Source organism: Amphiura filiformis, chromosome 18 (genome assembly GCF_039555335.1).
Source record: "Amphiura filiformis chromosome 18, Afil_fr2py, whole genome shotgun sequence".
Lineage (NCBI taxonomy): Eukaryota > Metazoa > Echinodermata > Ophiuroidea > Amphilepidida > Amphiuridae > Amphiura > Amphiura filiformis.
In genome coordinates, this window is record NC_092645.1 from 55,054,199 (window position 1) to 55,071,722 (window position 17,524).

Consider the following 17,524-nt stretch of genomic DNA (forward strand, 5'->3'; position numbering starts at 1 on the left):
TCAAATTTTGGAAAAACGCCCCAAAATTTAAAACAAACACGAACCTTCCAAAATAAATATATATTAGCACTCGGCGGCCCAGTCACTACCTGCCGCTGTGATTTGGGGTAACTCATTGCTTCCCCTCTCCAGATACCGGAACTTCAAGGTCGCTCATACCCCAGCCCTTAACAATAATAATAATAATAATTAATATTGCTTTCATATAATTTCAGGGGAGAACCCATTATACCATAGTAGTTACTCTCCATATTAATTGTTAAATACAAGAGAAACAAAGCAAAATGAAATGAAAAGAGATAAAACCAACAGAGAAACAAAGAATCGTGAAAAAAAAGACTCAAACAAATTAAATAAATAAACAAAAAACGATAAAGACAAATCAACAGAATAGAGCAAAAGTACCTAAACAAATAAAAATTAACAGATTTTAAACAAAAAAGAGATACCATTTCCCCCAAATCAGAAAAAAAAAACATTGACAGACATTCTAAAGCAAATCTGTCAGAAATTTCTTGGGAGACTATCTAAAGTTCCCTCTATCCTCGTCTGATGCTCTGCTAACTGGGCCACTACGTAATAGGTGAATGATTACCGCATTATCATGAATATCGTTGTTTGACCTTGGTCATAATTGAATGTGTCGATAGGTTACACACTTTAACTACACGCGCCCTTAATTTTCAGTGATGATACTGGGCTTTTACAGGGAGGGCGCTCTCTCATTTCTATAAAATCCAGAGCGCCATTAGGCGAACGTTTACGGTATGCCCCTCGTGTTAATTGCCTGTATGCGCTTGAAAATTCAGAATTCAACAATATAAATAATGGTAGCTCTATTATAATACACATTATTGTTTTTAATCAGATAAAATTCCAAAATATGGTACGTTTTCTGTCTTTGTTTATCACGTGGTATGTTCAAATAAGTTTCAAGATGGCTACCAACAAATCATGTAGCCGAGCGGTCTAAGGCGCTTGAAGTAGCCCGATGCTGTATCCATAATAGCGGCGCGGCGTGGGTTCGAGCCCTATCTCTGCCCATTTAATTTACTTCTTTTTTAAATTACATATTAGGGAAATGTGGCCGGGAGAATTTATGTATGGCGTAGGAAGGAGTGGTAAAGCGGGGTATAAAATATTAATTTAAAGGTCAATATTAATTTCAAGACCATAGTTTCAGGGTCTTTATCAAGAGCTCTCTTAAGAACCACTGAACCAATACTAGGCTTGTTTGTACTCATTTTAATGCATTTTATATGCTGATTCAAAATAGCGTTTATGAGAATAAACTATTCTGATTTATTTTTTATAGTTTTTCAAAATAATTGAAACCTGTTGTCTGCAGTCGATACCAACATTGGAAAGAGTTACAGTGTGGTGCTAACATCGAGATTTATCTTTGGAAAAATTTATCGAACTATTCATGGAGTACCCAATTTCATCCCAAAACTTGCACTCTGTAGACCTATAATCTAAGAATACGCCATTATCTGGTTGTGTGAACCTCATACTAGGCCAGTTATCATTCTGTGGCGGAATTGTATTTTCAATAATCCAACCCTTGTCATGAATAACATTACCTGATATCAACTATCACGGCTGTTTGTTTACATCTGGCAGTTTGTTGACATTTGACAATCACAGCCCGTGGGCTATCAATTATTTTTGCTCAGACAGCTCGTCGCGGATTTGTTTGTTTTTCGCATTACTGGGAGAGTCTCGTTATGTAGATGTATGCGTGCATGAGCAGCGGTCTGTGTTACCGTATGAATGAACCAATGTACCGTGTGAACTTATGCCTAAGGGATCGTGGTTATTTTTACATGCGGCTGTGTTGAACTATGTGACCTTCGAGAGATTTAAATTGGGAGATGGCAGGATGAATTCTGGAGGAAGATTTTCTTCGATAAATTGAACATTTTGCGCAGTCATTTAGAGAGATTTGTCGTCTTCGCTGCATTTATATTGGTCATGAAAGTCATCAATCGCTGTGTGTGACCTTTGCCATGGATCTAGACTAGAAGTGGATAGATTTTTGCTGACAAGATTCACAGATTTTCTTCGCTAAATGGAACATTTTGCGCAGTCATTGAGAGAGAGTTGTCGTTCTTCGCTGCAATTATGCTGATCACGAAAGTCATCCATCGCTGTGTGTTGTAGGTCATGCTGGTAAAACGCATTTATTTATAAATAAATACATGAAAGATGGGCCCATCTCCTAGTAAGCATACTGAGGGGAAATTATGAAATATGAAACTTGAGTGACAAATTCGTGTCCACTAGATCTAGTGAAAATCAAGGTGCACCTTCGTATAAACAGAAACATAATGAACAAAATGGCCATATAAAACGCATACATACCCGGGTTTACACACATATTTCCGACATTGGTTCCAATATATTGTGTATGTTGTTTTTTTTATATTTTATTATGTGCCCCAGTGATTCTATTTTACTGATTTTTCTCTAGGCTGGAACCAATCAAGTCCCCATATTATGAATACTGGTTGATGTTTACAGGTGATCCTCTATACAGTAATAACAGGATGTTGTAAGATATTTATTATGTTTTATTGATATATTTATTGATTTTATTGATTTTTATTGATCATCGGCACACCTGCGGAATCAAGTTTCCCCTTTCGATGCCTTTTCGGTACCAGTTTACATAAAAGAAACCAGGTTTTCACTTTGAGATTGTGCACATTGCAGAAATTCATACCAAATCTATTTTGATCTGAGGCTTGACTCTTTTGTGTCAATGATAACATGTGTGCTGTTATTTATTATGTCTTATTGATATTTTATTATGTAACCCTACCCTTTTATTGGTTTCAGTGATTCATTGGCCCACCTGCTGAGTTAAGGCCCTAACTTTATTTTGGCTTTTCGGTACCACATTGTAAGAAACTCAGTAGGATTGCAATTTGAGATTAATTTCATTACAAAATTTACACATACCAAAATTATTTGGATCCAAGGCTTGACACCCCATCAGTATCAGTGATAACATGTTGTGCATTATTTATTATGTTTTATTGATATTTTATTATGTGACCTTGACCTTTTACGGATTTTATTGATTCACTGACCCACTCATTGAGGCAAGCCATTCCTTTCAGTGCATTTGTCAAATAATAAGAACCCAGGCCTTTAAAACCAATCAGTACCATAACATTTGTTCACATTGAAGTTGATTTAATATATTTGCTATCCAAGGTGTAAACAAAATGTGTCTTGTGTGATTTTCTTTCTAAAAAGTAGTATTAATCAGTAATAAGCAAGCAAGCGCCCTTTTTTAGCATTGTTTCAAGGTGCGTATTGGACCGAGGTACAGGGTGTAGATCGGAAGAGCGTCGTGTAGGCACATTCACTTTGGTACACGCGCTCGTGGTCGCCCATCCCGTTTTGATACGCACATGTACATATTATCCATTCCTTGCGCTAGCTCTGCGCCCTCACTCTGGATTGGCCAGGTTTCTGTACCTGACCCTAACCCCGACTGCCAGACCGCATCGGACCAAATGCCGTTACATTGGTGTCAGAAGTGGGATCTTCCGGTGTGAGTCCAGGTCTAGGTTATCGTCATCATATTTGTTTAAGTCAACATGTGGTCTGACGACGAGAACGCTTGTCTGCTGGAAGACCACCAGCCACACCATTCGCCGGCGAATTCGTTTGTTACCAGGTCAAATGTGGCGAGTGAGTCGCCGTCTGCAGGTGATCCATTCGTATTAAGTCATGCTCAATCATCGCCGTCTGCAGCGGATCCATTCGTATTAAGTCATGCTCAATCGTCGCCGTCTGCAGTGGATCCATTCGTATTAAGTCATGCTCAATCGTCGCCGTCTGGAGTGAATCCATTCTTAACACATTCACCATCGGTACCTGCTGCGGTTGTGAACAATCCATTCATGGCAGCGCCGGCGCCAGTAGTCCCCGTTGCCCATAGTCATAGAAAAACAAAGGAACCAGACCGTTTTGACGGCAGCAAACCTTGGAGAGAATATGAATCGCATTTCAGGGCCTGCTGGCAACTTAATGCGTGGACGGATAAGGAGGCTGCGGCTTACTTGGCAGCAAGTCTGCGAGATTCTGCATGCAAGGTACTACAGCCCGTCCCAGTTGACTATTACACGGGGCGCAGAAGGGCACACACAATAGAAGAACTACTACAGCGGTTGGAAAAGCGGTATGGCCCCGGGAAGTTAGCAGACTCGTTTTTATTGCAGCTGAAGGGTCGGCGGAGGAGACCAAAGGAGACACTAAGAGAGCTTGGCGAGGCAGTGTCGGAGTTGGTGGACCAAGCATATCCTGAGGCGCCACCACACATGCGAGAAAGACTGGCGAAAGATCAGTTCAAAGAGGCAGTAGATGATGGGGAAATGCGATACGCTATACACCGGGCCCACTGCCAGACATTGGACGACGCAGTGGAGGCGGCCTTAGAGGCCGAATCATTTATCGCCATGGAAGGGCGCCGCAAGCGAAGTGCGGTCCATCAAGTCAGCCAATCTGTACCAATGACCACACCTGCGCCAGAGCCAGAACTGCCACAGGAGCAGCCGCCATGGACACAAGCCCAACCTGTACAGTGTTGCCAGTGTGGCCATGAAAGTCATGAGAGGTCACAAGCTCCTCAGCAAGGTCCGCCAAACCAACAGCCACCGTGGATCCGAAGAGCACCGCGACCACCTATGGTGCAGAGTTACCAGTATGGCCATGAAGGTTATGAGAGATCACAAGCTCCACAGCGAGGTCCACCAAGTCAACAGCCACCGTGGATCCGAAGAGCACCGCGATCGTCTATGGTGCAGTGTTACCAGTGTGGTCAGGACGGCCATATCAGACCAAACTGTCCGCAGCGGCGGTGTCACGTGTGCGGCAAAGAAGGACATGTAGGCCGTCGCTGTCCACAGCGTGGACCATGCTTTTTGTGTGGGAATTATGGACATCTGCAGCCTGAATGTAATGAAACACAAATGCAGGGAAACCTGCCACAGCCGAATCAGGAGCCCGGGAGGAGGCTGTAGGGAGTGGAGGGCGAAAGAAACCAATCAAAGTCAATACAACAATAAATTTGGGGGCCGGGATTCTCGTAAAGGGCTTTATTCGGGGGGTGAGTGGGGATTTTCTGGTAGACTCTGGGTCAGAGCGCACAGTGATCACGCCAGAGATGTATCACTCACTCCCCAAATCCTGCAGACCGGAACTCACCACGGACTGGGAGATTGTGCAGGCGGATGGGTCCCCTTTGCCACACTTGGGATGTGCCCGGATGGATATACAAATAGGGCCAGTATGGAGGTGTGTCCTGGTCACGGTATCTCGATCGCGTGTATTTCTGAGAATAAAGTGTTATTGTTTATCGGTTGGTAATTATTTCCTCCAGTGGGGGATTCCCCTTGTCATGACGTCACAGAGACTGACATGTAAACACTGCACTCGTACAGACGATTGTAAAAAATGGAAATAGAAAACTCAATAAAACTCAATTAAAAAACACAGTGAAAGCATTCTTCGTCTCTTATTAGTTGTAAAATGGTTTATTTTACTAGTAAATACCCATGACACTTGCAAAATCCCGAAAATAAAAGCTGTAATTTAGTCATAATGGCCAGTCCGGTAAATATTTTTCGCCGGTTATCGCGCCATTACCGCGATAAAATTTCGAAATCCAAAATCACCAAAAAATGACCCCATGTTGCACGAAAATAACAGCACAAAAGTAAAATCGAAGTGAATGTAATGAAAAATAATATATTTCCCAAATAAAAAATTATAATGAAATAAAATTGCCTTCAGTATTTTCCTTATTTTCCGTGATTTTATTCGCACTATTTTTTGCGGTGTTCACCGTGTAATGCATAGTAACTCGGTGCTACGGCGCAATGCATGCGGGAGCCGTATGCGGCGCTCACTGTGCACTCGTCAGCGCTGAGGCACCGGGGACAATGGCGACTTGACAGAGGGTGATATATTCGTGTTTCACGCATTATTTTGACATTTTTATTCATAAATACAACGTTTTAGATGTTTTATGATAAATGGAAACCACGCAAAGGCACTGGATCATCTGTGCAGAGTTTGTAGTGCATATATTTCTACTAAGAAGGCTAAATTATTATCGAGTGATACATGTTCAGTAGCAAAGGAGCTGCAAGCAATTTGGAACATAAATGTATGGAAGGACGACCAGGACATTCATCCTAAAAAAATATGTCATAAATGTCTGAGAAAAGTGTATCACTTTAGGAGTTCAACACGAAAATATCAACCTGGGGACTTCAGCCCACCCAACTGGCAAAAGCATTCACGAACTGGAACGTGTGAATCTTGTTCATTGTACAGTCACTTTTCATGTGGTATAAAAGGAGATTACAATAAGTTTAACCGTCTACCGGCAACAACTGTTGGGATCCCAAAATTAACTGAATTGCAACTTCCTTATGAAACCGATAAATCAGATATATTTTCACATGTTCATTCAATATTTTCTGTTCGCCAACCACATTATCCTCAGCTAGATATTGACAAAGACATCGTACACTCGGATCACAGGGATTTCTTTATTTGCAGTTTGTGCCTCTGTATTTTGTCAAATCCTGTTTACACCGAATGCCAACATTCGTTCTGTTCTGACTGCCTCACATCTTTATTCCAGTTTCACCGTGAAGTATCTGCCCCGTGTCCTGTCTGTAGGCAATCAATATCATATCATTCTGTTAAACAATGTCCAAATCTGCTAAATGTTCAACTTCAAAATCTATCTGTCTTCTGTACAAGATGTGGTGTAAGTGGCATGCTGAAGAACTTAAGTGACCACCAGTGTCCAACAGTGATCAAATGTGCTGGCATAAAACCACCGCAACAACAGAAAGCCACCTCAAGTCAATTATTATCCCCAATATCAGCTGCAGCTGAAACGTTGAATTCATTTGCAAAACAACACCCGCCAGGACAGCCAATTCCAGAGAAGCTCACGCAGTTGATGGACAAATGGACGTGGCTGCGGCTGAAGGCTTCCAAAGATCGGAGCATTCACCTGCGGACAAGAGGAATGGTAATATATTCAATAAATTATTTTAAATTAAATAAAAAATCTTAGTTGCGAAAAAAAGAAGTTTTGTTTTACGCTTGGCATTTTCAGGCGGTTTTCTGGTACCAGACCGAGATTTCGAATTCACTACCCGGGTAAGAGTCAGTGAGTCTTACCTGGATTTTTTTTATAAATTTTTTAAAATTTTAAAATTTATTTTTGGGGGGTTTTGCAGTGGTCCTGGACCACAAATCAGTTATCGCTTTGTTTTTTTTTCTGTGCTCATTTACATGAACAGTGAATGCTGTTTCAGTAGCTTTGTTGGGAATGCCGCTTTATGGTTTGCGATCCTTTTAGGCTCGTTTTACACTTGGCATATGCGGTTTACAGGTACCTGACTGAGATTTCACTTCCCGGGTAAGAGTCAGCACACAGCAGCTTCTTACCTGGATTTTTTTTTTTTTTTTTTTTTTTTTTTTTTTTTTGGTTTTGCAGTGGTCCTGGACCACAAATTAATTATCATGTTGCATTTTTTTTTTGTGCTCGCTCACAGTGAATGCCATTTCGCAGCTTTGTGATCTTTCTGCGCTTGTTCGCTGGGAATGCTGTTTTGCGGGTTTGCGATCCTTTTGGGCTTGTTTTACGCTTGGCATTTATGGCGGTTTTCGGGTACCGGCTGAGATTTCACTATCCGGGTAAGAGTGAGCAGCTTCTTACCTGGAATTTTTTTTTTTCTTTTTTTTTTTTATATATATATTTTTTTTGGTTTTTCGGCCAAATGCTTTGACTTCCGAAAAAGTGATAACTGTGTTCATGTCATAGTCTAAAATGATTTCGAATTGCATTGAATTTGTATCCATTTTAAAATCATGCCATCATTCACAGCGAATGCCGTTTCGCAGCTTAGTGATCTTTCTGCGCTTTTAAGCTTGCTCATGGGAAATACTGTTTTTCGGGTTTACAATTTTCAGGCGGTTTTCGGGTACCCGACCGTGATTTCTTACCTGGATTGGTTTTTTTTTCTAATTTATTTATTTACTAATTTTTTTGGTTTTGCAGTGGTCCTGGACCACAAATTAAATATGGCCATGTGTTTTGAGTTGGGGGATTTTTGCCGGACGTTGCATATTTTTTGAAAAATCGCATGATCATTTTTTTTTTTTTCGAATTAATTATTTCAGTACCTGTACATGCTGCTATAGTCAAAGTATACATATTCTGAATGGAAATTTCATGAGGAATCCAAAAATGCAGTTATTTCTGAAGTAGGGGCAGTGCTAAGAAAAATATATAAAGTTATAGAGGTAATTTTTTTTTTTTTAATTACCAAAGATCAAGTTGTCCTATTTTTAAAATGCCTTACCCTACATCAAAATAGACTCCATTTTTGCAATACCCACATCAAAAGCATTCAGAAAATATATAGTTTTACTATGCTACCTATTATGGTACTCAAATTGCGCTAAGGGTTAAAACGCTCCATTCAAATGCGGCGCTAAATTTGGTGAAATGTTTGACTTCCAAAAAAAATGTGTTTTTAATTATATGCAAAGTGATAACTGTCATACTGAATAAATGTCATACTAAATGCATTAGAGCACAGATCCAGGATCATTTTTTAGGTCCAGGGACACTACAAAACCAGTGAAAAATTTTTGTTGTTAAAAATTACATGCACCGTATTACATAAAGTATGCAATTTTGGGTACTTGGGTACCGGACTACGGTACCCGCCCCAAAAATGCATCGGTTCATATTTCTGAAAATTCCAGGTACACAGCCAGTATCATTTGGCAGGTTTTACTTCTAAAAAAATAGGTGAATGTTAAATTTGAGTCATAATAACATTAACTGAAAAGCACTTTTAATTAATTTTGATTATAACTTGTTTTTATTTTCAGCCTGTGAGAATCCAACAAGTTGTTCAGCCAAGGAAATCATCGTTGGAAATTACCAAGCCGCCTCCATCAGAGAACCAAGCAAGTATTCTGATATTGCACTTTAATTTTGCAGTATAGGCGATGGAAAATTACCCTACTTCACGGCCCAGACTTTGTATTGTGGGAGATTTTTTATTTTATTTTATTATTTTTTTTTTTTGCTACAATCAGGTAAAATCAGGTTGTTTTTTTTTGGACAAAATTGATTAATTTTCAACTTTAAAATCCTGACAAACTGACCTTACTTCAAAGCCTGTCCACTTGTGTAAAATTTTTGTTGCCTTAGGTCAAAATTTGTGCGCATATGAACTGGAATTAATTAGAGAATAAATGATAGGAATTTTTGTTTTTACTTTCTCTACCCTGTTACAGGTAACGAAGAGGCGTGTCCAATATTTTGAGTAGTGGATGCCAGCGCAGTTGGTATCAAGTACAATTAAATATTGGACATGCATGTCGTCTATTATACAGAAGAGGATAGTAAAAACAAACATTCCTATTGTTTATTATCATTCATAGTCAGTTAAATATTATTTTAATAATTAAACAATGTTTTACTTAGCAAAAATTCAGTTACCATCATGAAAACTGCCCTTTTTCCTGGAATGAAGAAAACCTGCTAAATTCCGTTTTACATGTAGTTGCGTGCACTGCAATCTCGTTCTCAAATTATTATAGAACATGCTACATACTCACGCTCACGTACTCATACTTGATTGAATGATTGTATGAAGTCAAAGGGAAGTGATACACAATTATATTGAAGAATTGTTTTCATTTTACAGAGATATAGCTGCATACCGAGACACAGTCAGCAAAGGAGAGCCACAGGTGCAACTTAATGATGAAATAGACAGGAACATAAGCAAACTAGACGTTGACACCTGCTTGGCTATGATGAGAGATATGCAAGTATCCTGGCAATCAATGCGAGCACATAGATGGTACGCTTGCTCCATTTATTTTCACAACCATATGACCCCATTAAAAAGTCACAGCAGGGCCCCTGCACCCCTGTTTATGGTTTTTAAATGTGCACCCCATACTGTACATACATTGATCATGGCTATGTGCCTGTATATAGGCCAACATAGTTTTCAAAATTCACAATTTACAGGTTGGGTTAAATTACCAGCACATTTATGCAGTGTACATACATTTTAAACCAAATGTCACTCTTGAGTCATGGCTTTAATTGCCCCCACCCTCCCACCAATCAGAGTGATCATCATGCATATTTAAGTTCAACTTTTCCACTTTTCAGGTACCTAGGCAAACACATTGCCTCAGAGTATGCAATGACCAAGAGAAGAGACCAGCTCATAGATGACAACTTGCAAGCAGAGATGGTTCCAATGGTTTACCAGTGTGATGATGCTTCTGGCTCTGGGGGTATAGTCACTAAGCCAACCCCCATGGCCTATGTTAAAGACCTTGAAATCCTCATCAAGAATCACCTGGACCATCATGACAAGTATGTGACATATACAAAAGAAATTTTATTTCTCTAATATCTGTGAACTGAAGAATGTGAAAGCCATAGCGCATCTAGCCCAATGCCCTTCGGTATTTTTATTTGTTTTAACGAACAATGCCGGTTACGCCACCACCCCCCCCCAACCCAAAAAAAAACCCCACAAGCATGCACATACAATACAGCTGATTTAAATGATGTGTGAAGAAAAAACTCTTATTCATGGAACAACGGCTTGGAAAGCTAGTACACAGCATGGTTGCAATTTTTGAGAACCAGGGTCTGGAAAGACTACATTGACGTCAGTATGCAAAGTTCAATTACAATGCACAATTCTTTGATCATAGAAAAAAAAATCCAAATAAATGGCCTCTGCTTGAAGAGTACATGTATGTACCGGTACTTTGTTGGTTGCTTGTACGTACATTTATAGTGTACATGTAAAATCCATCTTTTTCTTTTTTCCCTTGAACTTAAACTGACCTGCAGATATGGAAATCTTACATCACACAACGGTCTTATACCAGACAATGAGATCTGGATAAAGATTGGAGCAGACAAGGGTGGTAGACCAACACCAACCATGAAATTTAATTTTCAGATTGTCAACGCCAACGCACCAAATTCGGTGGATAACACCATCAATTTTGGGTGTTATGAGGGGCCGGACAGCATCACAAACATCACCATTGCAATGGAAATCCTGCGGCACCAACTGGACAATGTAAAGAAAATGACATGGAGGTAATTATTTAAAAATATGTGATACTGGTACTATAATTCTTGGAGATCATCCATGAAGATATTCTTGGGGAAATACAAGTAGCCTGTATGGTACAACTAAATAATTTGATTTGTATTAAAGGAGTATTTCGTGATCCTAGCATCCTCTTTTTATGACATTTTCAGTACATATCCACGAAAAAAGCATATTCCCAAAATTTCAGTTGATTCCGATTTTGCGTTTGCGAGTTATGCATGATTATGTGTATTACACTGCTCCATAGACAATACGTTGTAATTTCGTTCTGGTGCACCAGAACGAAATTCAAATTTCGTGATATCTTTGCTAAACGAATTAATCTGCAAGAAATATTTTGTACATAAACATTATGTAGCCAGAGTATTCCAGTGATATAAAAATCTCAACTTTTTTTGAGAAAAGTGGGGGATGAGGCTGTGGATCACGAAGTGCCCCTTTAACTATAACATTAACTTCACTATTCCATAATTGCTTCTCTGCACTGAAAGTTGACTCAATTACGGTATGCGAACTACAAGGTTATAATATAGAAAGTCCCAATTTTCTTTGATAAGGCCTAAACAAAAATTGTTTCATTGGCGTAACCCGACTGACCCTAAAAATAGGCCCGACCCTAGATTTTCTTGCAAACATTTTTTTCAATTAAAAAAATTAAATGAAATTTAAAAAAAAGTACAAAAAAATTCCAAAGCCTTTATATGCAATTTACAGCTTAAAATGTGTGTGTGTAAAAAAAAAAGCCGACCGACCTACCCTATTTGTTTTAATGTTACGCCAATCAAACAATCTTATTCGACCTGATCATGTAAAAACTGTTTTTCCAACATCAATATAATTTTACTATTTTACAGAAACAGAAAAGTCAGGCTTCTATTATATGGGGACTGCAAGAGTTCATATGCAAGTCATATGGCATCCTAGGATGCAATGGTATGTATGTCTATTTAGCAAATGATGTTGCTGAAGTGTCCAAAACCCTGTTTTATGGGTCGGCATACTTTTCAAGTACATGTAGGGTCAGGATTATTTTGGCACCAAAATCTCATTTTGCCAGAAAAGCACTTATAAGGAATTTCTATTTCTCACCCTTCAACATTTTGAAAATGTTCTGAATTTTTTCAAAAGTTTTTAGTCGTAATCAAATAATTTTGGTAAAAAAAACAGCTTATTTTACAAAATGTACATGACTTTAGCAAAAATAAAAATTCTCCCAAAATGCAAATTCTGGGTTGGTAAAGGTTTATTTTTCCATGGCCTAATGAAATTTTTATCACCATTATGAATTTTTGGAGCTTTAATTTAAAATCAAAAGAATGACACAGGCGGTGTTGAGAAGTGAGAACCAAAATAATCTTTGCATTTTAAACGGTATGTTTGCCCATGGGATGTTGAGGCAATCTTTCTTTTCTTTTAATTATTTTTACAGCTCTCTATGCCTGTCCTTATTGTGAAGGGTCATACAGTGAATGGCAGGTGCCACTAAAAGGTCCAGGGGAGCTTGATGGCGAGACCCATTCCCTGTCAGAAGCCTGCAGTCCTTGGCTGATGACTACGCCAGATACACCGCTGATGGTAGCGCGAAGCCAAGGGCTAAACTTGTAAGCAAGAGCATAGTCAGGGAGCCGTTACTTCCAATTGAACCAGAAGATGTAAGCACCAATTTCTGAAATGATATATCAAGTTTTTTATTCTGAATTAAAACATCAGTGATGGAGGAAATATTAAAATTTAGCAGGGTGAAGCATTGAGATATTTCTTTCTGATGTTACTGGGACAATTTCAGACTGTTTAAGTCCCAATGAAGAAAATTTTGATGCTTGATCATTTTATGGTAAATAAATTGTGTGGTTTTGGAAATACTTCTTGTTTTCAGTCATACGCATTTAATAAATAAAATGAGTGAATAACCAATATAAAAGTCCTTGATTCTGTCCAAATTTAAGGTTTCTTCTAAAAAAGTGATTGAAAAAAAAAAAACTGACACAAGATTTCCAACTCTTTGGGTCGGTCGGTCGAGGGCAACCAAACTTTTTTTTTAGCATTATATTAGGATTTGTTGGGGGGACTGTACTTCTCCCATGGAAAAATATTTGGGTACCGTAACACATCCATACTGCTTCCACCGCCTATGTAAAATATTCATTAACACGGTTCTCTGATTCTCTTTCTTATCTTCTAAATCCCTCAGATTGTTGTGCCAACACTTCATGTTGGCCTTGGGATCTATAAGAACCTGTATGAAAAATTGGAGCAAGAGTGCCATGATATTGATGTACTCATCTACAACAGTCTTGTTGGGGAGTTGGAGGGAGATACAAGTACTATGGCTGAGGGCAACTTCCTGCAGTCAATCAGCAGGAAGGTAGCAGCTAACAAACATCTACAGGAGGAGATCAGTAAGAAAGAAGATGCATTGGAGGAAGTCATGGAAGAGCTGCCCCTTCGACTCCTTCAACAAAGTAAAGAAACCAAAGAACCAACAGATCTGGCAGACCATGTCATGGACATGATTGAGGATATGAACAATATTAAGGACAAGATCAAGTCTCTGGTAGGATTCTGTAATATTAAATTGTTGATATGGAAATGTAGCGCATAGACTTTATGAAACATTGAAAAAAGAATTACTGGTACTCAAATTTATAGAGGCGCTTATTTAGTGGAAGGGTTAAAAATTCTTGGACAAGGGCTGTTGTTAGCTTGCAGCGCTGAATTTCATAGGTTCCTTGATGCCGTCAACATTGTATCATGTTCACAGTACCAGCTGCAGCGACGTCGTCATTGCAGTACACGCTTGTTGATGCACAAGATGTACATGTAGCTTGTGTTGTAGAGTGTAATATAGTGAACATTACTGAACAAGATCGCAGTACTAAATCGATAAACAAGTTTTGCTCATTTCATTTTCATGATGGTAATTTTAAATTTTTTGCTAAATAAAATAGTGTACATAATTAAAATTACTTTTGTTTGTTGTTTTTCAAATTCTATATTTCCAGGAAGAAGCAAAACACGAGGTCGGGCTAAAGTTTGGGAAAGGTCCCATAGCCAATTCCCTGGACCAAGTCCTGAAGAAACACCACGTGGAAAGGCAGGCCTACCACGGCAAGTCCTTTGTGGGAAACCACATCAACAAGTTATGCAAGGTAACAATATATATGCCATACAGGAAATTTAAATTCCGCTGAATTTGCTTAAATTCAAAACGAATGTTGTATGACTTTCGACATTTTTTTTATGTCGTGCATACACGTATTCATTTTGCAGCATTCGGTTTTGTGGATGTTTATAAAAAGCCAAAAAAAAAAAAAAAAAAAAAAGGTTTGTCTCAAAGCTCACGAGAAATTTACAAACAAATGCGAAAGGCGATTTTTTTTTCCCCCGACTTTTTTCATGGTATTTTGAGAAAAAAGCCTGATTTTCGCCGATTTTTCTGGAAAAAACTATAAAATTTTTTTTTTTTAAATAAAAAAAAAATCTGCATTTTTTCTTTTTTGTCAAATCGTGCGATGTTAAAACGCGCGCTAGCTTTGAGACGAACCTTTTTTTTTTTGCCTAATGAATATTATCATACTTACTGCTTGCTTACAGAGCTTCTTAGCTTCATCCTTGCTGATGTTAAATGGTTTCCATTCTTCTGCATGTTTTCCTATGTGCTATCTACACATGTACAATGTAAATTGTACAATGACTTCATCCTGTTGCAATGGCATTAATACTCGTATGTACATATATTAGTCACACAAAGAATGTGTTTGTATGCTTTGCTGTTGTACTTTATTCCCATTTGAAATCAACTTTCAGCCTGCTCCCATTCAAGACCTCGCTGGACAAGCTAAAGCGGCTTTGCAGTTGATGGATTCCACAACAGAAGATATTCCACTACAAGCTTGGAGGCAAGCAGCTCAGATAAAAGCCAAGTATGATGATATCTTCCACTCCTATGCTGATGTCCATGCTGCTATAAACCAGGGTGGTAACCTTGATGACACTGAAATAGTGAAAGCAGGTGTGTTTTTAAAGAAAGTGGTTATTTTCAGACCAGGGTTTGGAAAGACTACTATGGTATAAACAATGGTGCACAGACATGAAAACTAGGATCTGTAAAGGCTACATTAATTGACTAATATATGTTGTAATAATTTGGAAACTATAGCGTTTGGAAAGACTACATTGTTTTAAATGCTTTAATTACATGGATAAGCACCAGGGTCTGGCAAGACTGTGATCACAATGATGAAAACAAAGTCTGGGAAAATTGCATCGATCCCAATATTTGGAAATGAAATTTTTTTTAAAGTTATATTTTGAAATAGGGGAGTTTTGTTCAAATAAATTTTTGTTCAAAACAGTGTACAAAAATTCTTTAGTTCATAAAAAATAATATTTAACTGCCTAAGATAAGAATTAACAATATGAAATTGTGTAAATTTATTGCATGTTCAGTATATCCTCTATTGCAGAGCCATAGCTTGAAGGGGGAATTCACAAAAGGTACACCTTATTTTAAAAAACATTGAAAAAGGATACCATATAAAAAACAGGAAAAGCAAAATATTTTTACTTATTTTCGAAATTTTGTGAATCTTTTGCCTACACAGGTGAAGCGATCCGTAGATTTCTACGCCTATACAGAGAAAACTTCCCACAAGCCAGAGTTTCATTAAAAATGCATATGCTGGAAGATCATACCACCCGCCAACTTCAATCTTTCCAAGCTGGTTTGGGGAAGCTTAATGAATCAGGAGGTGAGGCTTCCCATGCAGAACAAAACAGAGACTCAAGAAGGGCATATCCTTTGCAGCATCAGCCGATCAAGTTTAATGAGTTTTTAATGAAAACTCACCTAGTCAACCACCATCCTGCTGTCCTTGAAAAATCTGTCAAGAAACAAAGAAAAAGGAAGCATGAAATGTAATCATAAGGCAAAAAACAAATCTGCCTAATTTTCCCAAGTAAGACATTTTTTGCACAAAATTGTGCAAAGTACAAGCACACATACAGCAGCGGTTTGCCGTTACGCTTGGGGCACAACCATTGACGTCACCTACAAACTTGAGCTTGAAATGAATCACATAAATGCCCTTGAAACTTGAATCCCTGATTCTCTATTCACCTGCGCATGTTATGAAATTTCGCCTGAATTTGTGAATCAAGAATCTGAAAAATTTATTATTTGGTTAAATTGTGCTTCAGAATTTTTTCCGAAACATTTTTTGGTGCTCTTCGAACTGAAAATGGACCGCAAAATTATTTTGGAAGCAGTGAATAAACAATTCAGTGGTTGGTGATCCCCTATTCATTTTGACAGCTTCAAATGTCTTGGTTGCCTACAAACCCTTGCATACAGATGTATGGGTGGCACCAAAGAGACACATTTGTGAGAAATGGAAATCACCACAATAATGAATAATGAAAAAGAAGCCTCATTATTTAGGACCTGCAAAAAAAGTGACAGGAAACAGGAAATCAAGTTAAAAGGGCCTAACGTAAACCTAGAGTGGAACTGTAATATCAGGACCTAAAGCTGATGACCAATTTAGCATAATGTATGCAAAAGAGTGTGTGGCATAAAATGTATCAAAATAACAAAAGTGCAAAATATTTACAAAAAACAAACAACCGACCGACCATATTTGAAAGGTCTGTCCGCCCGTAGAACAGGGTTTTTTTTTGTCTCCTACATATGCCCTACTGCTGTGAAGTACATGTACATATGTAGCAAGCCCCGGATTGCAAGGTTGAGAAATTACAGGTACTGTATTCATTCCAAATAAGCGCCCAGAGCGCTTAACAAAGTCATTTTGGGTGGGCGCTTATTTTTTACCTCACTTTTTCTTAAGGTGGTACTACACCCCTTGATAAATTTGTGACTATTTTTGCATTTTTCTTAAAAACTAATAAAACACTGGTAATAAAAGTTATACATATTATAGGACTTCTAATCTCCCAGCTATTTCACTGTATCAACGTCTATCTGTCACTTCAACATTAATGGTACCCTTAGCAAATTGACAATACCCTGGGTGGGCACTTATTGGGGCATGCGCTTATTGGAATGAATACGGTACAAAACTCTGTGCCCCAATCAACTTTTGTAAACTTCATTGTACCAAACGTGCCTTACCAGCGTGGAAAGCGTACAAACTTTGAACTTTCAAATGTTTGCAGGGTGCTTAAAACTGATCAGTTATCAAATGTTTAAACTTGTTATTTGGATCACTCAAAGTCAAATTCCCAGTTTTCCCACATTTTGGATTTTTTTTCCTCAAAATCCCAGGAGCTTTGTATTTAGTCCAGGGAAA

The 17,524-nt window shown here is 38.4% G+C and overlaps 2 protein-coding genes and 1 long non-coding RNA gene across 3 annotated transcripts; all 3 read left to right on the forward strand.

Moving 5' to 3' along the window:
- The first annotated feature begins 3,523 nt into the window (after positions 1 to 3,523).
- On the forward strand, positions 3,524 to 5,316 carry LOC140138826 (uncharacterized). The gene has a single exon (XM_072160597.1). It carries the CDS (start codon positions 3,612 to 3,614, stop codon positions 5,034 to 5,036), a length of 1,425 nt encoding a protein of 474 aa, XP_072016698.1. The 5' UTR covers positions 3,524 to 3,611; the 3' UTR covers positions 5,037 to 5,316.
- A 300-nt stretch (positions 5,317 to 5,616) lies between these two features.
- Positions 5,617 to 16,137, forward strand: LOC140139230 (uncharacterized). Its single transcript, XM_072161010.1, is given in 11 exon segments — positions 5,617 to 5,628; positions 6,527 to 7,066; positions 8,944 to 9,021; positions 9,355 to 9,365; positions 12,071 to 12,104; positions 12,107 to 12,149; positions 12,729 to 12,868; positions 13,408 to 13,770; positions 14,219 to 14,365; positions 15,024 to 15,228; positions 15,821 to 16,137. Coding segments are annotated over 11 exon segments (1,890 nt in total).
- Positions 9,799 to 11,649, forward strand: LOC140138827 (uncharacterized). Its single transcript, XR_011857070.1, has 3 exons — positions 9,799 to 9,926; positions 10,247 to 10,456; positions 10,946 to 11,649. It is a non-coding gene; the product is annotated as an uncharacterized lncRNA (long non-coding RNA).
- Positions 16,138 to 17,524: the final 1,387 nt, after the last annotated feature.